At 35.2% G+C, this 26,452-nt stretch overlaps 1 protein-coding gene and 2 long non-coding RNA genes across 7 annotated transcripts; 2 read left to right on the top strand and 1 right to left on the bottom strand.

The window, feature by feature from the left end:
• Positions 1-205: 205 nt before the first annotated feature.
• LOC147479754 (uncharacterized) lies at positions 206-2,150 on the top strand. The gene is made up of 3 exons (XR_015206839.1): positions 206-360; positions 1,645-1,697; positions 1,877-2,150. It is a non-coding gene; the product is annotated as an uncharacterized LOC147479754 (long non-coding RNA).
• An 11,898-nt stretch (positions 2,151-14,048) lies between these two features.
• On the top strand, positions 14,049-15,660 carry LOC147479753 (uncharacterized). 4 transcript variants are annotated; one of them, XM_086580610.1, is made up of 3 exons: positions 14,049-15,025; positions 15,251-15,371; positions 15,447-15,660. In XM_086580610.1, the coding sequence occupies exons 1-3, from the start codon at positions 14,201-14,203 to the stop codon at positions 15,503-15,505; spliced, it is 1,005 nt and encodes a 334-aa protein (XP_086436736.1). In that variant the 5' UTR covers positions 14,049-14,200; the 3' UTR covers positions 15,506-15,660. The 4 variants fall into 4 exon arrangements, with proteins under 4 accessions (XP_086436736.1, XP_086436735.1, XP_086436734.1 ...); XM_086580609.1 differs by having other exon boundaries at positions 15,251-15,660; XM_086580608.1 differs by having other exon boundaries at positions 14,049-15,371.
• A 1,440-nt stretch (positions 15,661-17,100) lies between these two features.
• LOC147479752 (uncharacterized) lies at positions 17,101-25,062 on the bottom strand. Of its 2 annotated transcripts, none has more exons than XR_015206342.1 (5): positions 24,860-25,062; positions 24,134-24,205; positions 19,375-19,518; positions 18,053-18,113; positions 17,101-17,968 (listed from the first exon to the last, which is right to left on the bottom strand). It is a non-coding gene; the product is annotated as an uncharacterized LOC147479752 (long non-coding RNA). The 2 variants fall into 2 exon arrangements; XR_015206341.1 differs by having other exon boundaries at positions 24,138-24,205.
• Between the last annotated feature and the right edge of the window lie 1,390 nt (positions 25,063-26,452).

The following is a 26,452-nucleotide window of genomic DNA, read 5'->3' as shown; positions in this document are numbered from 1 at the left end:
GATCTTGATGGAAGCCGCCTTGTTGTTACTACCACTACTATGGAAGTTATTGTTCCTTGAGCTATTGTTCTGTCAATTTATGGAGAGGATGGAAGCTCTTTAAAACAAATAATCCAGGTTTCTTCTTTGATCTAACATTCATGCATGTATGCATGCATATTGCATCACTGTTTTATACTAACTACACGCTTTATTTTATATATCTGGTGCAAGAATTACTATCATTGAGCCCAAACCTGGAGCAACGGAGACTGTAATTGTGATAAATGGGACACCCGAACAGACACATGTTGCGCAAAGTCTACTTCAAGCATTTGTATTGAGCGGGGGAGGTTCTCCTTGAGCTGACATACCAGATAGGTGATATTTCTATCTGATGGTCTTTTCTTGAAGCGCAACTTGCTAGAGTAGACACATCACTTGCAATATCATGGTTATAGTTGGGGTTATTGGTAAACTTTTTCCCATTACATCATGATTTCATTTATACAAATGAAATGAAATAGAAAAAAAAAAAAAATAATCGATGTTTGGTCACCTTATTGTCATTTGTTAAAACCTAATATTTCAGCCCAAGAAAGAACCTTAGAGGATGCAAGAATTATTTAGTAATTCAGTTTTGGGGCTAACTCAGATAGCGACACTCCTCAAAGGACATTCTATGCTCAGTTTCAGTTGGAGATTTATTTTGAGTAAGTGAATTATTAATTTTGTGCCCATGTAATGAGGAAAAAAAGTGCTCAAGATTTATGTATATTGGAACAAAGTACTGTTGAAGTTCTATTAAGGAAAATTTGTTCTACAAAATGGGAATGTGTCTCTCATCAATAGCGTATTGAAACAATTTTGGAATCCATCTTCCGTGGTGATGCCACGCCACCCATTATTAGAGGAAAATAGCATTAAAGGGCATTACTGCTAGTAACTTTCCAAGAAATGGAAAGAGAAAAATGAAAAATCTGTAGTGCGAACTCTAATGGAATTAAAAAAAGTTATGCAACTTATGGTACACCACCCCAGTACTGCTAGAGCCAACTTGAGGTTGCATAGGTCTAACTCTTGAAAGAACTGCTTTTTATCTTTCCTTGACTGAAGATTACCACTTTTTATTTGCCTTCTAAGTTATTATGGAGTATCCCACCATGGTGCTAGCCGTTTAATTACATTGATTTACTTGTTTCTTGTCAAATGCTATCTTAATTACATTTAATTAAATGGTTTTGTAAGTACTCGTTTTATGCTTAATTATCATGAGATACTAGCTCATGGGAAGTAGCACTATGTGGAATTTGAGAATACATGAGCAATCTTAATGTTCATTCGTCCATGGATGTGTTGTTGCGAACACATGTCTCTCTGTTTGCTATAGAACGCCTTTGTTTCATTTACGGTGATTATTTGTGTAGTATCTTGTTTTCAACTACTTAAAGTAAAATAACTGATGGGGTTCAAGGCTAATTATTAGGTACTGTCAGCTACGTCATAATCCATGTGTTTGCTACATTATAATATTATTCATCTATATTATTCAATTTCTAATAATGGAATTGCATCTACATCTACTCTTTTTTGTCTAGAATCTAGAATTCTAGATATGTTACAAGTAGTGATTAGTCTTGACTTGTTCTTTTTTTCTTTGGGCAGGTGAGAAAAAAAGGGCGGGGAGTGGTTACCATCCTTGGTCTTTTGGGTCTTAGGTATGAAATAGCTACAAAACTTATAGTGAATATTTTGGTTTATGGAGTCGACACTAATAAATCATATGTTAAGCTTGGTAGATGACTAGGCACTGTTGGAGCGAGAAACCTTTAATTATTGTCTTCGGTTTATGTCTTTCTTGTTATTTATAAACTTTTCTTGTTGTTTGTTTACGCAGAAAATAAATGTCCATCGATGGCTTCTTGTACATGCATGATCCGAACTTCGTGGTTTTTGCGATTTTGGCGCTAATAGGTGGAATATGGTACTACTGCGCATGCGTACTGTTGGATTTTGAACTTCCATCACAAAGATTTTTTGTGTATATATTTTGATACTTTTGTTTATGTGATACCGAAATACTCCAAAGATGGATTGTTGTTTCTCTTATTTTTTGTAGTGATTGGAATTGGTTTATGTAGCTTCCATGTGAAATGAAATTTCAGTTTAGATTCTCATTCATAGCTCTATGTTGTTTTAGTACACAAATTATTATTATTATTATTATTATTATTATTATTATTATTATTATATATATATACAACACTTTTTGCCACGGCTATTTGTTGTAAAAAAAAAACCCAAAAGTAATGTCTCGCCACGACCATTTGCTACAAAAAAAAAACCAAAAGTAATGTCTTGCCGCGGCCATTTGTTGCAAAAAAAAAAAAAGTAATGTCTTGCCGCGGCCATTTGCTGCAAAAAAAAACCATAAGTAATGTCTTGTCACGGGCATTTGTTGCAAAAAAGAACCAAAAATAATGGCGGAAGAAACATTTATTGCCACGACTTGTGGCAATAAATACTTTTCACAGCGGTCGTGCCTGTGACAAAAAGAAATTAATTTATTTTGACAATTAAACTAATTCAAATAAAAAACAATGTCTTGCCACGACATGGTCGCAGCTAAATGTTCATTCTCTTGCAGCGGTGACAAAAGTCGTGGCAACAAACTTCTTTCCACACTCTCTTTTGCCTCGAGTGAGGCTAAAAGTTTTTTCGTGGCAAAACACATGTTGCCACGAATTTTGGGCTTTTTGCCACCACAACTAACCATGGCAAAAAATCATATTTTTAGTAGTGTCTCACTGATGCCCAACTTTTACCTTTGATATGGCACTTATGCAAGTTATGCCTGTAATTTCTCCAAGCTTGATCCATACTCTCTCTGAGGTACTCTAGTGAAACGTCATCAAAATCAAAATTGTCCTAATATGCATGTAAAAGTAACATTGATTAGTACACATTATAGTATGTCTTAAAGCAATAAACTCATACTTAAATTTAATAAACATAGTTAAAAGATAATATACCTCCAAAACACTCAAAACTCTTTTTTTATAGTCAATTGGCACTACACGAAAGTTCTGGTATGTTATTGGAACATATTTCCTAGTGTTCACTCCTAACCCGGTAATAAATGCCCTGGTATCCAGATCTAACCCATTAGGGTCCTAGCTCATTAGTACTAACTTTTCTTTTCTTCCCATCGTAATGCTTTAGGGCCTTTTGAGGGTCCTCTCTTGGTAGAAGAAGTCACCGCAGGTGTCCCTCCTACATGTGTCGAATAATAAATATGGTAACACCATAAAATAAAATGTTATAAAACAAGAATGTTTAGGGTACACATATATTACCACCTATCTCATTGTCACCCAAATCAGCACCTTGCAAATTGCTACGGTCATGTCCATCACCTTGCGAATTGCTATCGTCTTCTTGTCCAAAGACCTTGAATTGCTACCATCTTGTTAGGCCCAAAGGATCCATAAGTCTATACAAATGAAAAATTCAAGACACCGCTTAGAGTGACAAAACACCAAAGTCCCAAACTAAAACTAACAATTAAAGAAGTAACAAGTAAAGATTCTAATAAAGCGGAAGAACTATTTCACATAGTAAAAGTTTCCATACCAAACTCTTTGGAAAAAGCTCCTGGATTTGTGAAAAAAGCGACATGGGCTGAACCACATATATATAAGCACTGGATTGTGGAGAAGATGGAGGAAAACTAACTTGCACCCATGGGAGTGTGGGTTTTCGTGCAATCTTTCTAGAGGGAGCTAGTTATTTGGGGGTGTTTTAGAAGAAATTCGATGGTTTGGCGCCCGATATCTTGTGACAATTCAAGGAGAAATAACCCCATTCTCATTTGTTATCATCCACGACTTAGGTCACTCACATTTGATCATGCTTTTTGGGGTCTGATTCGGGTCACTTATTTTAACCAAGTCCTTGGGCAAAACCATGTTAACCCATTTTCAGAGGCCCACTTGTTTTCTTTTCTTTTTACTATAGTCAACAGTCTATGCAATTGTGCATGTGTGCATGTATGCGGTTCAGTGGGGTGAAACCATGCTAAACTTTGTGTGTGTGTGTGTGTGTGTGTGTGTGTGTTGGGGAATCGAATCGAGTCGGGGGTTTGACCCGAATCCGAATAGTTTGGGTTTGGGTCGATTTTCATATCCGTTTATTTATTTGCGTCGGGTTCGGATATATTTTTTGGGCTTTTTTTGCATTTTTAGTGTTATCCGATTGGGTTGGTCGGGTTCGATATAAGATTTCAGTTTTATTTGGATTGGATATAGCCATATCCAACCCGTTCCCCTATCCTAGTAGGGGGCCGTGGGTGGGGTGTAAACATGTCTAGCTAACTGGGTGTGCCAAGGGGAGGGGGTTTCAAATTATACTCCAATTTCACACTAATGTATAAATTATAACTATCTACACCCTATAGTTCCCGCCAATGGATTGAGAGACGCTAAAAAAGGGATTTTAAACTTCGACGTCACTTGGGCGACAACCTTAATTAATTACAAATCGACACTTGAACTAAAGAGGGATGTGATGCTCATGCCTTTTAACAAGTTGTAGGTTAATATATATTGCATATATAGTTTAAACTTTGTATAGTTGATGTTTGAACTCTTCACATTGCTTCGCCCCTATTGATTAATTAGATTATAATATTAAACTTAATTTTAAACTGTACCTAACTGCATATAATTAATTAACAATAATAATAATATCATCACTTCTTGATTTTAATTATCTCAAGTTTGTAACTAGCTAGATGATTATCACTAATTTTAAAGTTTAATTAGATAAGTATATAAGTGAATCATGCATGTTTCTTGAACGGAACAAATTAATATTGGTGTTCTATTGGAATTTGAACAAAAAAAACTGGCTGAATATATTTAAAAGAGTCTAAAGTTGTATTTGTATGTAGTCTCAAAAAAAAATAATAAAATAATAAATAAAATAATATATATATATATATATATATATATATATATATATATATATATATATATATATATATATATATATATATATATACCATAGTTTATACCATACCCCACAACGTTACCTACAACATGAAGTATAACCTAATTTTTTGTGGATGTGTTCAACTAACCATGAAGATCACCTCGATAAAATTTCACCTCATTTGATAATGTTTAACTATGTCAAACAATAATTGCAAAATCGAAAAATCTGAACCGTTAAAAAAAAATCAAAGTTTACAACTACTTTTAACTAGGTTAGAGATTTCCAAATGAGATGAATTTTTGTGAAGATGTTATCTATGATTAGTAAATCATATCCACAAATTATTAGCACTTAATTCATCTTGTAAGGGGGTGTGGTATAAATTATGGTATAAAAAGTATTGTAAACGGAACCTGCTCGTATATATATATATTATCGTCTTAAACCTCGTTCCATATTCAAAATTATTACAATTATGCTTCTTCTATTCGAAAAACAATAAAAAATAATAATATTAATGTAAAAGGTTTTAATTTCAGTTAAAAGAAGTTAAGAGAAGTCAACAATGATAATAGAAGATTTTGTGATAGTTTCTGCAACAATTTGGAACAATTACTACTTCCAACGGCTAAATTACATCGAGCAAATTTAAAAAAACTATCGAGGATAACAATGCAACGGTTTTTCTTACCGACATCTATGATGTGACACATTTCCCAACAAAAAATGAGTGTCAAAGAGTTGCAATTATAAAATATGACGAACTCAAAAAATTTGTGACAGTCATTGACTAGTACTTGCAGTCTTAAACCGTTGCTAGGTAACGACAATTGATGAGTATCGAGGAAGCTCTTGCTCGACTGTTGGGGAAAATCAAATTTTTGGTAGTGCTTCATCAGTTTGTCATCTACGTGCATAGCTCCATGTGCAATTTTCCAACCTGTGCCATGAGTTTTTGGATGGACTTTTGCAAACCAAAGGAATTTGGCCCATGAGAATGTAGGGAAACTTTTTCCGTATCGAGTCCCAAACAATTATCACCGAGAACTCACCATTGTGACTGGGGAGCCAAATTCTAAGATCTTCAGAGTTAGAGTCTGGTTGTGGGAGAAGGTCCAAATTGATTCCCGCCCTTAGAAGCACTTGTTCAACAGTGTGAGGAAACTGCCAATTAGGGCAGGGAATTGGGTCGAGTAGATCTGAATCCGATCCGACCCGATTACCGAATACATCGGGTTCGGGTGCATATTCGTATCCGTTTATTTATTCGGATCGGTTTCGGGTTCGGATAAAAAATTTAGGTTTTTTTTGAATTTGTAGTGTTATCCGATCGCGGGTTCGGATATTAAATTTCGATTTTATTCGGGTTCGGGTTCGAATATTGTGAAACTATTCGGATTCGAATATAGCCATCCGACCCAAATCCGATCCGATCCCTGCCCTACTGCCAATGCCTTTCTTCCATGCAACTACTGAGTTTTGATCGGCATCCTAGCTCTTCTATCAAGGAGAAAGTTGTCACAAATTGACTCAGTCCCGCACCAATTGTCTGTCCAGAGGCTAATAGTTAGAATTCCCGTTTCCGACAATCCAACTTTGATGCTGAGGCATTTCTTTTAATGCCCACTTAATAAATAAATAAATAATCACCATTATTATACTTAAATTTATTCTCTTTTTATAGGAGAAACCATTATAAAATTCAAATCGGATTTTTTATTATTATCAAAATTTGTTAATCCAATCAACCATAAATATTTCCTTTTAGATAGAGTTGGTCATTGAGCTACCCGAGTCGAGTTTTGCTATACTCGAGCTCGACTCGAACTCGCCTTCGAGCTTAATATTGAAGCTCAACCTCGACTCGTCTAGTTCTACTAATAGCTCGAGCTCGACTCGTTTTACACTTCGAGCTCGAGTTCAATTATGCTCGTTTGAACTCGAACTCGAGCTCAAACTTGAAAAAAGTGTATATAAAACATTAAAACTAGTATAAATTGTAAATTATAGGTGGGTATAAATTATAAAATGGCGTATAAATTATAAATTATATACTACGTATGGGCTTATAAAATGAGTAGCTCGCGAGCTACTCGAGCTCGAGCTCAACTCGAGTAACGCGCTCACGAGTTGCTCGCAAAGCTACTCGAACTCGAACTAGAACTACTCGCTTATCTAGAATGAGTTTTAAATTAAGCTCAAACTCGACTCATACTTTTTGTGTGGACGAGTTTGAGTCGAGCCGAGCTCGAGTTACTCCTGAACATCTCGACTCGATGACCAGCCCTACTTTTAGAGGCTTTTAGAGACATTTGAAATTTAGAGGTATCTCCTATACTTTTGCCTAGCAAGGGCCTCGAGTTGTCTTGAGTCGGCCCTGGCTGCTACAGCCCGGCCTAGCCTATTAGGATTTGTACAGATCACTAAGGATGCAATGTGTGTGAGCTAAAGGGTAGTCCTAACTGACACCTTAGTATTTGTGGAAGACTGGAAGTGCAAATGTGGTATGTTTAGAGAGGTAGTCACTTAATTATGGGAGGAGTTGCGCTAGCTAGGTTTAGGGTTTGCAACCAAGTAATAAGAAAAACAAATAATTGGGATCTTCTTCTAACAGTAACTGTCTTCAATAATTTCTAATTAAACGAAGCCGAAAACCAGCTTCCGGACTATATTTGTTCACTTATTCTTGTTGAATCAGTGAGAATACAGTATACCATTTTTTTTTTGGCTTGAATCAGTGAGAATACAGTATACCATTTTTTTTTTGGCTTGGTAAGTTCAGAATGTACTTCAATCATATAAAGTTATGATTAGGCATTTGTTGACTTATACAAGAATTGTTAGGTGATGAAATGGTGCACTGTACCTACGCCATATGGGTCATTTTCCTGTTGTACCGAAACCAACAAAATGCACTGCAAAAAAGTTGGATGTTTTCTTGGCTCAGCTGGATAGCAACTATACTACAAGCTCCCCTATAATTTGTCCAAAGGATGCTTCCCCTTCACGTTTTAAAGTGCTTGAGAAATTTGAACATCAGTTATGTTTCCAACACCTCAATGACGTAAATTGGAAAGCGATGGAATTAATTCATCCCCACGGCCATTGACTTGCTCAATCGTCATTCTTTTAAACATGTACACCGTGTTTGGTTTGTTACATAGTGTGTGATAACCCTCTCAATTGTTTTCCTTTAGGCACACTCCATGCATGCGATGCATTGTAGGGAAGAAATTGACATCCATCTATCCTCTTCGCAAATGTAGTAAGATTTAAGCTGTTAGTAAGTTTTGCTCAAAGCCTGGAATCAACCAATCCTGTCTTACTTGAAACATACAACTGAACAAACTGTTCCACTTCGAAGCGAATTGTCCATTTCAAGAAAAACCGAAGAATCTCTATTTTATAGTTAAGTATAAGTCAATTTATGTTATGTAGCATTCACCTCCGGACCACAATTTATAACTAATCAATTATTCTTTTTCTAAAGTCACTCCACTTGATATTTTCGATGCAGTGTATGTGAAGAGCGTGCTCTTAATTACTCCTATAATGAGAAGTATTATTCACCTCCTAATTGCGTCTTATCATTAGCCTCAAACACAGAAGTCACGCCTAATGCGCAAAAAGGACAAGTACGTAATAGTTCATTTTTTGGAATGGCATATCCGCACTCGCACCTTTCATGTCATATGGGATATGGCCTTGGAAGTAGACTTAGAAGTACCATTGCATCCAATTCATAGTGCTATATAAGGAAGTAAAATTGATTGTCCTACAAGTGCTCCAAAAATATGTAAACCATTAAAATGAGTTCATCCCCCAAGAGTGTCCACAGATTTCTGTACTACAAATACACAGTAATAATGTAAAACTGCGAATATAAACGAATAAGGAAGTCTATTGGGTCCCTTAATCAAAGCACTTGTACTTATCCAATCGCAATGGACCTAAACCATAACGTCTTTTTTTCCTTAATGTCACCCACAAACTACATATCACTTTCTCCCTCTTTTATTCATACTTATCTTGACTATGAAAACAGCCTCATAACAACATCATCAATAAACCCAGTTGTTTCTGTGATGACATATTGACATGTGGTCCTTGGAATAATGACTTCAAAAGAGAAAGGAGAATGGATAAGTTGAAAAGAACGGCATGTATATATGGAAAGAAAATTGAGTTGAGTAAACAAAAACCTGAGAAGGACAGAAGTAGTGAAGCAGTTACTAGTTATTGGTACAAAAGAGTAGTGCTTTCAAGTGTGTAAAAGACTATTTCCATTTTAGCCTAAGATAATAGTGTTGATTGGGTAGGGTTTTTGAAGGTGGTCTCGTGACCTGCAGTGCCAAGTACAAGCACAAGCACCACCTTATTGACATGAAGAAGAGACTTTTTCAGTTGCAAAGAAAAGTAAAGCCGATAAGTACGCCACTTTGAAGGAAAAAAAACTCAAGTGGCTATCCACATTAATAAACTGATTGAACCTACTTCATATTGCGTGCACGGTGCACCACGTCAACAGGAGGATATGCACCCCCATATTTTTGGGATAATCTCTTGTCCGGGTGGAACCTTCTTCTACCGCTTGTAAGTTCAATTTCATTTTTTTTTTAAATGATAGGGGTTTTTCCAGCCCCTAAGCCAGCCTCACCAAAAAAAATAGTGAAACAATACACCCCATGTCGACTTATCACTCGAGATTTTGGTGTTTATTTGTTTCTGTAATGGCCGATCCATACTGCTATCGATATTGTCCTCACTTAGCCACCTAGTGCTTAAAGACCGTTAACAGCATCTATAAATGTATAATTAAGCACATAAACGATAATAGTATGTTGATAGGTGTAAATACTATGTATCTAGATTCCAAACAGGTTCTCACCATAAACGAGCTGAGACTAAACTAAAATTCCACCTTTGGGATATACCAATGGGGTATCACAGTTTCAAGGTGTGCCTATGGCAAGTTGATGTAGTGTACAATTAAATGAGAATTATTATTATTACTGCTTAGGGGTGCCATCCCATATTCTCTTACTCCCTCCTTTTGATCTGACAGCTTGAGCTTTTGGAATAGATGGCGATTTACTAACGTGGCAAACAAATAAGGACATCACATTGGCTCCTTGACGCAGGATGACCTCTTGAAACTCAATGGACTGATATTTTTGGAAAGAGAATTCGAAAAGGAAAAGAAAAAGGAGGAAAAACGAGAGAAGAAAAAAATAACAAACAAGTGAGCTAAAATATAGAGCACATCCGCACATGATAACCAAACATTCTCATAAATCGTTATAAGACAAAAGAAGATGGATAAAGTCATAGAGATAGAAGAAAGGAGTGTTTATCACATCTTTTGAATGAAAGTGACATTTGAAGAGGAGTTATGCCTTCAGTCAAAGAAGCTAGAGCATTGGTTTTGGAGGTTATATATCCCTTTGAGCAAATAATTGTCCTTGTTTTTAAAGTTGTTGAACACGCGTAACTACCGCACTGTGAAGTATCATGAATAATTGGTTATGGGTACCATCTTCAAAGTGTCCTTGAAGAAACCCTATTATTCCAATCATCCCTTACCATTTTCACTTTTTAGGGTTACAGTCATGACTCATGACACGTGTAATCATCACTTCCTCAGGAGATGCTATATTTCGTACTATGGTTATTGAACATTGCGTTGAAATGTGAGGCCTTCATTTTGTAGGACACTGGGGAAGTATGTCTTCTATAGGACATTTAGAAGTTGTCAAGAGACATAGCTTTCTCCATGGGCATTCCTTTACAACTTACACGCAAGAGTTGGATTGAATTGTAGTATTGTACTAACATCCCGTTGCCTCATGAACGTCCATGGGAGAGTGCATCTTTGTTATTAACTAGTTTCATTTTTGCTAAGTGAGCCGAGAAAATATATTTAAAAAATAAGAAAAGGGGTTAGTTACAGGATATCGGAAAAAAAGAAAATAAACAAGTAATAAGAGAAAGCAGAATCCAAGTGATATAGAGGCCTAGGATGTAATTCATGCGAAGTTTAATTTAGACCTATAGCTAATAAGCAACAGATCAAAAAGACTTGCGTCTTATGTGCTACCCTTTTGTAGACCTAAACCCCAAAACTAAACCGTTTTATATTTCTGATAATTTGGGTACTATATGCTAAGAAAAGCATGGAGCCGCTCATGGACTAGGTTTTTTCAATTTTTTGTTGGTAGGTCTATTTTATATATATATAAATAAGGGACATAAGCTCTTAGCCCCTTCGGGTGGGAAGCTTCATTAACTTCCATAGACTTTTTTATGCTTTTTTTTTTTTCCTCCCCCATTCTTATTGTATTGCGGCATGCTTTAAATAGATTGAAAACTTATTCAGGGGAAAAAAAATATCTTAAGAAAACCCTCCTACTAAATTAAGGGAGATTTCAATGTTCCTACTAAAGGATATTTATGTTCACTAAATTACGTACATATGCCCCTTGTAGAAGTGTAGAAAAAGTAGCCGGCCTTACACATTTGTCTTGGGGTTTGTTTGTATTCCCTAACTTATAAATAACATTATTAACCAAATTACTTACTACTCATAGAAAGTATATTTACTTCTAGGTAGAATACATTTTTTTACCGCCATTGCAAGTTGAAAACGAATTTAGAATGAATGGAGAGGAGGAGGAGAAGATAAACTGGCTTTCCTTCTAACAATTCCTATCCATCTTCTTCGATCTTCCACCATCATTGTCTATAAATATATTTTCATCATGTAGTAATATGGTGAAAAAATGCATTTATATATATATATATATATATATATATATATATATATATATATATATATATATATATATATATATATATATTTATATAAAAAAATTTAAGTTAACTTAAAATAAGTACGTAAGTAAAATTTCACTTATAAAATGAATTTAATCCTAATTTTTTGTGGATAAAAAACACTCACCATAAAGATCGTCTCCACAAACTTTCAGCTCATTCAGAAACTTTTAACATAGATAAAAATTGTTGTCATCTTTAAAAAGAAATATAATGGTTTAGAAATGTCGAGTTTTTGCAATTATTATTTGCCAATATTAGAATACATTTTTTTACCCATTTGCAAGTTGAAAACAATTCTGAAATGAATGGAGAGGAGGAGAAAATATAAACTGGCTTTCCTTCTAACAATTCCTATCCATCTTCTTCGATCTTCCAAAATTTCTACTCATTTGTCTATAAATATATTTTCATCATGTAGTAATATGGTGAAAAAAATGCATTTATATATATATATATATATATATATATATATATATATATATATATATATATATCAAGTCTTTTCTCTCAAAAATGTATTTAAGTTAACTTAAAATAAGGGTTGTAAAAAGTAAAATTTCACTTATAAAATGAATTTAATCCTAATTTTTTTGTGGATAAGAAACACTCACCATAAAGATCGTCTCCACAAACTTTTCGTGATCGTTCTTCGACAAACTTTTAACATAGATAAAAATTGTTGTCATCTTTAAAAAGAAATATAATGGTTTAGAAATGTCGAGTTTTTGCAATTATTATTTGCCAATATTAGAAGTTTCCAAATGAACTGAAATTTCGTAGAGACGATCTTTATGGTGAGTGTTTCATATCCACAAACAATTATGATTGAATTCATTTATAAGTGAAGGTTTACTTAGGTACTTATTTTAAATTAATTTAAACTTATTTTAAATTAAAATAAATACATAAGTAAAACTTTGCCTAGAAAATTAATTCAAATATGATTTATTTATTTATTTTTACTCACCATAAAAATCATTTCTACCAAATTTCAACTCATTTGGAAATCTATAACCCAGGCAAAAAGATGATTGCAAAAACTTGACATTTCTAGACCGTCAAATTTCTTTTTAAAGATGACAACATTTTTTTATCTAGGCTAGAGGTTTCCAAATGAGCTAAAATTTTGTAGAGATAATTTTTATTGTGAGTAAACTATCAAACAAAATTAGATTTGAATTCATTTTCTAGTTGAAATTTTACTTACGTACGTATTGTAAATTAAAATGAGCATGTACTTCTAAGAGCAACTTTACAAATTTTAGCTTATTTGGAAACCTCTAACCTACATAAAAATTGTTGTCATCTTTATAGTGAGCTAAAATTTTGCCTAAACTGAGATTTCCAAATGAATTGAAATTTTGTAGAAATGATCTTTATAGTGAGTAGATACTATCAACAAAGTTTGAATTCATTTTCTATGTGAAGTTTTATTTACATACTTATTTTAAGTATGTACTTCTAAAAACCCAACCATATATATATATAATCATTTTCTAGGTTTTAGATCATTTTTTTTGTTTCAGTCAAACTTTTATTACGAAAATACCCTCCCTTATTTTCTCACTTAAAACTAGAGATTGCTTGGAGCCATTGGATTGGAATAGATGAAGAGGCCGGGATTTGGTTGTGCCTATAATGTATGTGGCTACAGTACCTATGGCTCTATCCCTCTCCTATATATATATATAAACCATGATATATATATATTAGCAAATTTGTATTAATAAAGGAGACAAATGTACAAAATATATACAACCCTAAATTAATTCCATTGCCCTTTATTCCTTATTTTCCGTAAGGGACAAACACAACCAATCCATACTTCTACACCCACACTCTTTCTCTTCACTATATATCCTTAATAAAACATGGGGCTGAAAAGTTGAAGGGGTTGCTGTCAATGAGCACCTGCAGCCACGTGAAGTGGCACAACTCAATATGTTTCATTTCAAAACCACTAACTTTCTTTCTTCTTTCTTTCCAACAAATATCTCGCTTTCTCTCTCCTTATACTAGTCCAAGTGTACAACCACAAAAACAAAAAACTTTTCCTGTAAAGTTGTTTTTGAAGAAAAAATAAATTGAGAGCTCTTTGTCTGCAATAAATACCAGCTGCTTGTTGCAGTTTTTTCTTCACTCAACATCCTTACTCACATATATCTCTTTCTCTCACTCTCTTTGTTAGATTGTCATTCTCAACCTTGCTTTCTTACTCTTTGAGTTACATAGATAAAGATTGTAACTCGCTCTTTCATGTTAAGGTAGTACTCTTACTCCTATGGCACTTGAGAAGCCAGTGTCTCGAATCCCACCATGTATGTATCTATCTTTTGATAGAGAAGTTTTTTGTTTTTAACTCTGTGTTAGTATTTAGCCAAAGAACCAAGCCATGTTGAGTAGGCTATTTGACAGTGACATCAGCCCTACATTTCCAATCTCTTCCTCCTTGTTTGACATTAACACTGAAGACGACGTTCATTTCTTGCAACACCACCACCTGCCCCACCTGTTATCGACTCACTTTTCACAAGAACATGAGGTGTCATTCTTTAATAGAGACACCCCAGATGAAACTATAGCTGAATCCGAGATAAATAACATGGAGGTTTTCAAGATCAAAGACACTGCCATGAACAAAGAGATTAACGACAACAGTGGTGGTGGTGGGAGTGTAGCCAGCGTTCGGAAGATCAAGAAAGGTTTTACTTTGGGCGGGAAGACAACCAAAAAAAGATTGTTAAAGAAAGACCGTCATAGCAAAATTGTTACTGCCCAAGGTCCCAGAGACCGTAGAATGAGACTGTCACTCGATATTGCTCGTAGGTTTTTTGCTCTTCAAGATATGCTTGCTTTTGATAAAGCAAGCAAAACGGTTGAATGGCTGCTAACAAAGTCGAAGGCAGCAATCAAGGAGCTCTCAAAAATTGTGTACGAGGAAAAGCTTAGTAGCATTGGTAGTGTCAAGAGTGCATCGTCTACTTCCGAGTGTGAAGTAGTATCCGGAAATGATGAGATGGTCAACAATGAAGATCTAGAGCAAGTGAACATCTCCAGTGGAAGACCCTTGTCCAGGATTTCCAAAGAAAAAAGAACTAGACAAACACGAAAAGCTACATTTCATCCCCTTGCGAAGGAATCTAGGGCAAAGGCAAGAGCACGGGCAAGGAAGAGGACTGTAGCAAAGATGTGGACTAGATCTCAGCAATATCAAGAGGTAAGAGTTCACAACTTGCAGCAATTACAATCTTTGACTGGCTTCGACATAGGTCAGGAATCAGGTTCACATAGCCATGATTTCAAGTCTTCATTGGATGTGGTAACGGAGGTAGAACTCAGCTCTCACTCTCTCGACTGTCAAGGGTGTATCCAAGATATTGTTGATGAATCTTATGCTATCACTAATAAGTCAAGTTCATCATCGTTTTTTGACTCCCACCAGGACATGGAAATCTCCCAAGGTATAGCTTCCAACAACAACAATTATCCTAAATTTTGGGACATTGATTCAGCTGGAACAGCTTCTAGCTATTGTTCAATTATGAACATGAGTTTATCATCAGGTAACCTTGATGAACAAATAGTTGGTTCTTTTCCCCAGACGGCATCGGGTAATACTTTGCAGTCCCCATTTGCAGATTCTCAGTTCTGCAGGTCTTGGGAGTCCTACGGCGATCGAAGTCTATGCCAACGTTGATAATAGCATCCTTAAAATTAAAACTAGCTAATCTCTTCATGGCTCAGCTTTTCATACTGTTTGTCCTCTCAGTTGTATAGGCATAAGAAAATTGTAAGCTATATTTTTCCATGCTTTATGGGGATCATATCAAAGCTGTATTTATTTTTCAGAAATGCTTTTGGTTCCCTAATCATTCCCATATATTTCCTCCATCCTCCCCTTCCCTTTTAGTCATGAACACCAAAAATACTAAATAAAGAAAGTCGAGTCTAGTGAAGCAAGGGGGTAATGCAATTTTCTAGGTTGCTTGGAAATGTTTCTTTCTTGTGGCATATCCGACTAGATCATCCATTGAACATAGACATGATCCATTTGTGTTGGACAAGGTTAGCAGCTACGAATTTGGAACTGCATGCACTCCATGTCTCTAAATACAATGAAGAATGCGTCGGTATATTTTTCACGACTGTTCTGAATTCCAGAATCATATATTCTGGATACTATAATTAGATATATAACATATAACCTTTCATACGATATAATTGGTCTGGAATATTTTCATAGTGTTGTTAGCTTGAAACAGATAGATACCAGTTAGAGGGAGAACTTCATTGGTAAATCATATTAACATAAGATGGGAACACTTGTGTCAACAATTGTGAAATATCCAACTACACAGTATATGCTTCAGATATAAATTTTTAACTAGTGAACCTACAAGCTATTGTTTGTCTTAGTGAATCTAAGTTCAAATTAAGAACATGAAAAGGTTGTAATTATCTTAATCACAGTGCAGACGATTACCTACATTCACAATTGCAGGTGTTACTGTACTATAAACTATAGTTCATGTGATATGATGACTTAGTGAAACCATAATGCATCACTTATATCAGGCAAGAACCGGCCATTTATATCTTTTCCTGATATGTTTTGCAACTTTCTCGAGTTCCTGGGATCGGAGGAAATGTATCCAACTATGTTTTCTTTCTTTTACAATAAGATTAAGTGATTAACACAGGTCAGCCATAACTGTGGAGTTTAGTAGCTTCAGACTCCATGAGGGCTGTCTGAATACATAAGGACCAAGGAGAAGGCGCCATGGCAATGTGCTAACTTAACAGCTGCAATAAAATCTACACTATGTTGTTTCTTAGCAGTTAGTTTTAGACATGACCATTTAACTAACTGTTTTGTTCCTCCCTATGCTTAACTCTCATGAATATAACTGAGGAGGGAAGGGAGGATACATTTATGATTCTAATACAGGTTGGGGTCAGCCATACCTCATACTCTATTAAAAAAAAATGATTAACACAGGTCTGTAAAATGGCAACAGCAAAAAATACTCCAACTGGATGAATGGTACAGAGCATTTGATGTTAAATACATATGCAACATAGTATTGCTAATTAGGGAATGAAGTTTTAAAATGACGCTTTGAACTAAAAAATCTTATGGTTGATTTTGGAGCATAAACTTCTTTGAAGGGTGGTTCTTATATGAAAGTACCAATGAGAACTGTTTTGAGGATAATACGGGTACCATACGTAATGAATACATTCATATACTTCACTTGAAACTGAATCCATCCCTGCCAATACGAGGTGTCATAGTCATATAAAGTTTCCACACAAATATGTGCAGTTATCATAATAATGTAATGTATTATGGGATACATGGAGGTAAGATTGACAGCATAAACATTATGTACCTTTTTCCCCCTGAAACCATTCCCTGACTGTGAGGCATAACAGAAGATACTGCGACTGTTGATAATTTCTTGGAAATAAACAAGATCTTATGTAAAGACACGACCTAAAATCCTTTAGATTCATTGCTTTAACTAGGCATTGAGCATGATGGTAAATCGTCAAATATAGAATAAAAAACATCATATCATCCCCAATTGACTTGGCTCCTCAATGCATACAAGGATCTAGTGATTTTAGTCTTGCCTCAGGCTTCATCCACCATCTGTTCCTTGGTCCCCTATACTACCTAGAAATATACAAATGGCAACCTTACCAATTCCATCAGCACATAACCTCCATTACTATCCAGTGCCAATTCATCATCTTTGTCTCCTCAGTCTTCATCCACCTTCTATTACTTGGTCCCCTATACTACCTCAAAATATATTGGGCATCCACGTGAAAGTTTTCAACTAGCTTCAAAGCAACAAAAAATTCAATTGACCATCCACGCATCCATCACAAGCTCTTTTTGTTAGCCAAACATTGTATTTTCCTCTCTCTCATCCAATATGTCAGTGTCTCACCTACGCTCAGGAATCATTTCTGTAGCTAGTGAAAGTCTCATATGTCGTGTACAGACACAACTTCATCTGAGCTTTGTGCCTATATTGGTTTATCCTTGTTGTAAAATAGGCTAGGATGTGGTTCGTGTGTTCTCACAGCTCCTGTAAGCAGAGGAGTCAAAGAGGAGTTCAATGGCTGACTTCCTCAAATAACTCACCAACTACAAAACCATATTCGGGTTCCTATTGTGAATGAAACAGAAAAATCTAAATAACAAGGAAATTTGAACTCAAGTTCAACTAACCTGTTGTGTTTTGTCCCTCGCCCTCACAGTCTCCAGAGTAGAGAAACCCTAAATGATTCAACTGCACGATTAATTAAATAAATAGGAATTTAGTAGATAGTTATTTTTATTAATATATTCTGATCAACTTAAAAACTTATGGATTAACAGTATGTATCGCCAAATATTCACTGCTTTCTTCATTGCCTAAAGCACTTCTTAAACAGTAAGATGGTGATGCTCTATACTTGGATCCAAATGGTAGTTAAGCTAGATACATTCAAACACATAACAGATGCAACATGAGACTAGTACCCCGTATGAATACAAACTTCAACATGTCACACTGCAAAGTTTCTAATCTCAAAGATCCTTATTCCTTTTCTTTATAGCTGTTCAAAATCTAAACAATCACCATGCCACATAACGACTATATAAACACTGTTCAGTGCATTTGATGTCATCAAAGGTACCATTGGAAATTTGGAAGCATAGCCTCCATAGTCATATCATCAAATCTCCCCCATGACTACAAGGCTACACCATCACTTGTCTAATTTATTTTCCACAATAAAATTGATAGTAGTTAATAAAAACCAACCCCCTAACTCAATGCTAACGTCATAACTCCTGAATCCACTTCCACAACTCTTGCATTGCAGAAATCCATTTGACAAACTATTTTTCAATCATCCTTAAAACTAAACTTACAAACTAAAAGGCCACAACCCTGTATAAAATTGACTGCAATAGCACAGATTTTACAGACTGAATAAACCATTTTCTTTTGCTAGAATAGTAGCTGCTATCAGAAATTGATTAAAATTTATTTGTTACCATGTTAACTACAATAAGTGAGTATTCTTCAAGTCTATAACAGCTAAAATAATTCCTCCTTTTGATGCATGTTCCTACTTTTAGTTCTGAATAGATAATCTTTACCAAATTACCAAATCTATAAGAGTACATGTACTAGAAATATTGTTAGGATTACTACTGTACCTAGAGTTTTGTAACATAAATTAAGGGATTTATGCATTTCTTTATAGTAAAATATTAATGTCTAGTTAGTACTAGAATGTTAGAGGTAATATGATACTGCACAGTCTAAAGAATCTGAATATGATTGTTCTTACTTCGAACAATCACTCTTTTCAAACAGTCCAGAGTGAGTAAGAACAAATTGAAGGTCAACGAGTTGTAAACAAGATTATTTGGGATTGTAGGTTATATAAATATGTTAGGGTTACGTGCCTTTTGATCATTGTTCATGGATGTTCATATGCTCTTTTATCTTTTTTGAGATAACTGGAATTATATAGAGAGCAGTATTGAGTCTGTACCTGTTTCAAGTGCTGTTAATTCCCTCCTACTTATTAATCATGTCATGCAAGAACAAATGTGTAACCATGGTGCAGTTCCAAGAGATTCAAGTCACACCTATTGAAAGGCATTGCTGATCCAATGGATCTAGCTAAGCATCCACTCTGTGCAAGAACATTATAAAGTAGAGTTAGATACACCACCTTTGAAGGAAGAATTCATTAGCATAAAATATCTAATAGAACTTTGGTTATCATTGATCACTACATAATCTTTATAGTAGGACACTCCAAATTCAAAAGTCTCCAGCAGTTCAGAATCTGCAGGTTTTGGTTTTTTTGCTCGGTAAAATGAAGTATGTATGTTGCTGCAGGTTTCTGTGGAGGAAATAGGAAAGCCTGAGGTACAATGCTGGTTGACGAAAAATGCTGGTGCATAAAGTAACTTAATGTCTTAATCCTTTTCTTGAGATGGTACTGGTAACTAGAGGAATAAAAATTTAACACAATATGGGTATCAAGAAAACTGTCCTGCGAACCCATTCTCTGCAGGTCATGGTCAGAGTGTCAGACTCAGCCAACTAGGAGACTTAAGTGCACTGCTGAAACTCTTTGCAGATCTAGACACAACTATGAATCATGTCTATGGACTATGGAGTGCAACAAAGTTGATGATGCATCCATAGAAACTGTCTTGTTTGCTTAAAAGCCTCTCATTCAAATATATCAAAGGCATGACATGGGGAGAAAAATATGTCAGGGTTTGTTTCTATGGGGTACGTGGGACAATACACTACACTCCCACCATCTTTGGGTTGCATTTCAGCATTTCGTCCATATGGTCTTGAGGGACCATGGACAATACACTACTGAAGGCATTGATTACATATTGTGAGTCTGACTCCATCCATTGTGACTAATGAAAACCGAAACTAATCATGCATTCAATTATTGGTTCGTACTTGCACCAAATGTCTAGTCTGATTCAGTGAATGCATTTGTTTTGGGGTCAGAACGCAAAGAATACAAATAAAATTCAATTCATAAATTGGAATAGAATCTATCATCCAAAATCTTTACATGGCCTAGGCACCAGAACAACACCCTTATACCTATTCAGCTTGATGAGTGGACCAACTGACCCTAACACCCTTATACCTATTATATAAAACGTCTTCATCTTCCTATTGAAAAAATGATTCTGAGAATACTGCAGAGCCAAACTCCCCACCCCCAACATTGTTCAGTCTTGATCAAAATTTGAGGCAAAAATCCACAACCACCTAAGAGTTTTCTATCACCAACATGTTTACCTTAACCAAACTTGACCAAAGTTTAAGTGTGTAGGAGCATGCTGCATTCACCCTAACCCAACCCAACTAAGACCATGGTAAGTAATTACAAGTGCTCGTATTTGAGTAATGTCTGGATTTGATTCTTAACAGTGGTATATACGAATCTGATTGATCATCTCAGAAACGCGACTCTTATGCTACTATAATTTAAAATATTGGATAATTTGAGAGATTTGAAAAGTAATGTCTGGATTTTGATTCTTTCAACAGTGGTATATCCTCATCTCAATCTAGCCAATCTGATTGATCATCTCAGAAATCTAGCCTCACTATTCATTTCTAAGAACAAAGTTTCCACCAAGACATTCATTGCTTATTTAAAAAATATAAAAAGAAAAAAAAATGACATATACATACAAAGGGATTTCAGTGGCCATGTAACAAAGTTGAGAATGGTAATTGTTCAACTAAAATATTGGATAATTTGAGAGAGAATTAGTAAAAGCTGGGACAAACTGAGAATGATTGAACTCTAAACTATTCATAACATTTATGAATAGGTTCATGATACACAAAAGTTTCTCCTCATCTCAATCTAGCTAGTTGCCACGGCTGATATACAGTTTCCACCAAGTCATTCTCTATTAATCTACTGAATCTAGCTAACACTATTCCCAATATATTCCAAGAATCTTCTAAGAACAAAGCCTCTCCACCAAGACATTCCTTAGCTTATTTAAAAAAAACATAAAAAGAAAAAAAAAAATGACATATACATAAGCAAAGGCACAGTTACCAAAAAAGATTAATTCGTATGTTAGTTAAAAAGTGACCTGAAAATAAGAATGATAATGATGGGTTGGTCATCGACAGGTATGAGGAAGAAATGTTTATAAAATGAAAAGCCAAAAGAAGCAAAAAGAATCCAAGAACGCTCTTCGAGAAATTGAGACCTAAGCTCTTGCAACAACAAAAAATATGGAAAATGAATCTAGCACAATTTTGGCTAATTACATTGCTATTGTTGTATGCCCATAGTTCTTGTTTTAATACAAATGTGACTTACTAGAGGGGGGGGGGAGGGAGTTTTGTGCCATTTCCTTTTCATGCATGTGTTGATGTTACAGGACTTTGTAATGGAGTCTTTCGTGTAGGAGAAGCAGCCAATAGCAAAGCTGCAGCCAGTGGCAGAGCCAGGAATTGTCTCCCGGGGGGCTAAACAGTTGGGCCTGACTGCTGTGGAACCTAAACAAGAACCTTTTTTTTCAGTGGAACAATGTACACGTCACAGCGTCGTGGTAATCAAAACAGCTATGCATCTGAGAAAGAGATCTAGATTTTCAAATGATTAGACATCCCCAGAATGCAAAAGTCATAGTATTGACCAACAAAGTAGCACTATAGGCCTAAACAAGTACTACTACTTTTTTGTCACAAATTCAGGGGGGGCCTATGCCTAGCCTGGCCTCCACATAGCTCCACCACTGGTTGCAACGAAGGTAGAGAAATACAGGAGCGTGTGTAGCTAACCGACACTGCCTCATCCCATTTGCTTTCGTTAAATTTGGTTTTTTAGCATCAGAGTTGGTTGATGAGCTGCTTGGGAGGTTGCCAAAAGTGTTGGACAACAATGTTATGACAACTGACTCCAATAAATATGTGTTCAAGAGGATTGGTTTTGTTATTTAGAAAGGGATTGCGGCATAATTTGTAGCGCGCTTGACCTCTAAGTCCTTTCGTGATTTATTTTGGTTATGGAATAATAAATATTTTCTATGTAAATAATAAAAAAAATGGCATCTAAAACATGGTTTAGGGATGCAAATGGGGTGGGTTTGTCATCCCCATCCCCGACGTTTAATTTCATTCTCCATTCCCACACCATCCCCACTTGATCGAGAGGAAGTCGGGGATTACCCATACCCGCCTCACCCCCATTAACCAACCAAATAATAAAAAATTTTATATTGTTTTTTTCTTATATTTAGTACTTTACCTAACTAAACTATTTTTCAACAATATATTAAAGACATTTAATGAATTTTGCATTAGCCTAGTGGAAAAATTATAATGGTTTCAAGAATGAGGCATTGAGTTTAATTTCTACTTTTACAACATTTTTATAAATATACATAATATAGGCATAACATATACACTAAATACTTAATCGAGGCGGGTTGGTTAGGATACCCCATTTCCCCGTCTCCATCCCCATCCCATACCCACTTTGGGAGGATTCGGGATTCCCACACTTGCCCCATCCCCACTTAGAACTCCCCACACCCGCCCCATTAAGGTCGGGTCACCATGGAGCCCCCATCCCCATGGGCAGTTTTTACATCCCTAGCATGGTTAGTACTACTATTATATGATTGTCCTCAAACTTTCATCAAATCCACACATACCAAGTTCTTCTGTAGATAGTAGTTTCAACTTTCAACTTGCTTTCTTCTTAAGCTTTCTGATTTTATCAAACAAGATTAAACTTCTTTAAAATGAGTTTATTTTACATTATTTTCAAATAGCTGATTGGTAAATGGATTCCTAACCTTCTTTCTAATGCGTTGAGATGTAACCCTCTTCCTGATGCGTTGAGGCGTTCTTGAAGTGTACGCCTCAGTAGTGATGCATAAGCCTCTATCACATAAAATTTGGACCATAATTTTTTTTTAATTTTCTTTTTACATAAAATTTGACCATCAACTTTTTTTTTTTTTTTTTTGTACCAAGCTAAAACAAATTTAAATAACATTGATGTACCAAGCTAAAACTAATTCCTCCTTAACATTTTGTAAGTATACTTTAACTTTTAAATTTTCTTTAATCAATCTATGTATTCTCCATTGCCTTGCAAAATGGAGTATAATCGTTAACTCTTAATTAATGATATGAAACTCTAAATAAATATCAAGTTTATGAATAAATTGTTCTATATAATGATGTATCACAAATTTTACTTCACTTTATTGATTTTTGTTTGTTTACTTTTGATTTGTACAACTTGGAAATTTATACTTACATAATAGGAAGTTTTTAGAATTAAGTAAATGTCATGGCGCTTGAGGCTTACCCTTTACGCCTTGAGGCTTATGCTTCGCGACATGGGCTGTTCAGCGCCTTGCCTCGCCTCGCGCTTTTGCGTTTTAAAACAGTGGCTAAAACTTGTTTAAAATGAGTTTTTTTACATTCTTTTCAAATAGCTGTATAGGAAATAGATTCCTAACCTTCTTTAATCTACTACTCTCCGTCTTGTGCCATATAAACAAACTCTTAAATCACACTTTAGGGGGAGAGTAATACTGAATCCCCTAAGCACCAAAAAGAGATCTCAAAGATTCTAGGCCTCTTGCAAATGTGCAGATTTTCATTAGATGTAAGGATACTATACATTGATGATTTACAGCTAACTAATGATAACGTAGTCCTCTAGCTTTGCGAGTTGTGCGAATAAGGAGATAAGAGGAAAGATGCATTGTTTGACTTACTTACAAGTTATTGGATGGTAATTATTAGCTCGCCCATATGACAAGCCTTTATCTACAACTTCATCAATCCATCTGTCCAACAAAATAAGAAATTAAGTAAATGTAATAATAATTACCACACAAGAAATCTCTAATGAAAGGTGAACTTTCCCATATGCAATATATCTGCTTATTAGGCAGCACATTTCCCCACCAAGTTCATGATGCAAATTAGACATTATGAAGTTTGAACAAATCAAAATGTTGGGATTAATGATGTGTGATTTCCATGCAAATAGCATTTTCTAGAACCATTATATAGCACAGAAAAACCATAAAGACCCTTTTATTCTGCTCAATCTACTACTTATCATCTGGGGACAATGTTAACAACAACATAGTGAAATGACTAATTGCTGAAATTAATCCTAAAGTATTAATATTTTAAAGTCATTACGAACTATGTAGATAGAAACTGCGAAAATGTGAGAAAACACACTCCATCATAGTTTTTGTTAGTGCATATATATGTTCAAAAAACAAGCTACTTACCTACAAAACACCATTGCAAAGAACCCCAGAACTCCCCCCTAACTCTCTTTTTTCCCCAAACCATCAGTATCAATTTGATACATGTTTTTACCAAGTACCCAGATGTTTACTTACTTTAAAACAGTTCTCTATGTACCAAGTTGCTATAATCAATAGAAGATGCTAAGATATATAGATGGGCATATAGTAACTTACTTGTGATGTGAAAACTGAAGATTTTCACAATGAAACATCTTGTAAAGAACAGAAAAGAGTAGTTGAAACCTGAAAACCCAAGAAAGGGAAAAAAAAGGTAGAAGAAGATGTTTGAAACAGTAAAAATCAACGAAATTTCTGGAGTTCAGAAGCAATGAACAAGGAAGAAAGGAGTGAGAGAACGAAAAAAAAAAAAAAAAAAAAAAAAACATAACGTACGTAAATGATGAAAACACATTAAATATTCAGTAGTATGTCAGTTAGTCCAGTCTATCAATCAAAAACGTCAAAAAGATGTCTTAGATTATGGAGTTACTGAAGCGACAAACTTTGAGAGGCAACACACAAAACGAAGTATTCACAAATGCAATCTTTGAGTTTGACTTTGTGATCAGCCTTTTACGCAGTCTTTTACTGTTTATACTTCATAAAGTTTAGCCACATTTTATGCACGTTGTCCATTGGTCTACGCTGTTATTTGGGCCCATTGGTAGCCAATCCAATCACGTTTTCTTTATAGATTTTGCTGCAGTCATAAATAGAGTTTTCTTATGCGTACATTATACCCACATTTTTCACATACAATTAAGGTCTGGTTTTATGGAGATGATCTTCGTTGTCCATTGGCCTAAATTAGTGTTCATTTTTAGCTTTTTATCTAACGGTCCAAAAATTTTGTGAAGCATGTTATAAGGGCCCATTGAATAGATAATTTTTGTGAGCATGTTCCAATCAAAAAATTCAAAGTTTAATTCAACTTTTAAATTATTTTGCTTTAGATTTTGCTGCAGTCACAGATTTTCTTTATCTATTTTCTTTCTAGATTTGGCACCACGTATGTAACTTAGGGGATCCCATAACTTAGATTGTGCAAAACTATGGGAACGGATCAGTTGAACTTACACTAGAATATTGCACAAATTTTCACTAAATTTTGTTCTACAATCTGAAATTCTACCAGTGTGAACTTACACTAGGAAAATCCAAGTCATATAATTCTAATAAGGCACCAAATTTCTAAAGAAAGTGACAAGTCCAGAAAAGAAGTTGGAGTGTTGCACAGCCTTAATCAATGATAACTTCTGAGAATAGGATATCTTTTCACTGCCCTTTGCAAACTTTCTCTAACCTGACCTGTGAGCCCTATCGTTTATCCACAGGTTTTGTACAAGTGTACAAATTATTTACTGTCCCAGGATATAAGGGTACACTTTATACTTACCGGTCTCCAAGGCTTTTTCAGCCTAGTACGCTGTTTATCGCGAGGTTCAGTCATGTGACCTCTATATTTGGTTGTACTGTGGTAGGACATCATGACGTGCCACTAGCCTGACGGGGCGATATTAAGAGTACAAAAATTAATAATAGTAGTAAGAGTGTTGTGAAACGGGTTACTATGTATATATGTGGATGCCTATCCTAAAGCCCAATTAGCATTAGGGTTTATTACTTATTGTAGAGGAGGCAACCTATCCCCAGGGCCGGCCCTATATACGTACGTTTGAATGGGTCCAGTACAAGGTAAACAATTTTATTTATTTTTCTTTTTCAGATAATAGGTTTTTTGTGTGAATTTTTAACACTACAGTGAGA

Source organism: Coptis chinensis, chromosome 8 (assembly GCF_015680905.1).
Source record: "Coptis chinensis isolate HL-2020 chromosome 8, ASM1568090v1, whole genome shotgun sequence".
Lineage (NCBI taxonomy): Eukaryota > Viridiplantae > Streptophyta > Magnoliopsida > Ranunculales > Ranunculaceae > Coptis > Coptis chinensis.
Note: the sequence above shows the minus strand (reverse complement) of the source record. Positions and strands in the feature narration are given on the sequence as shown.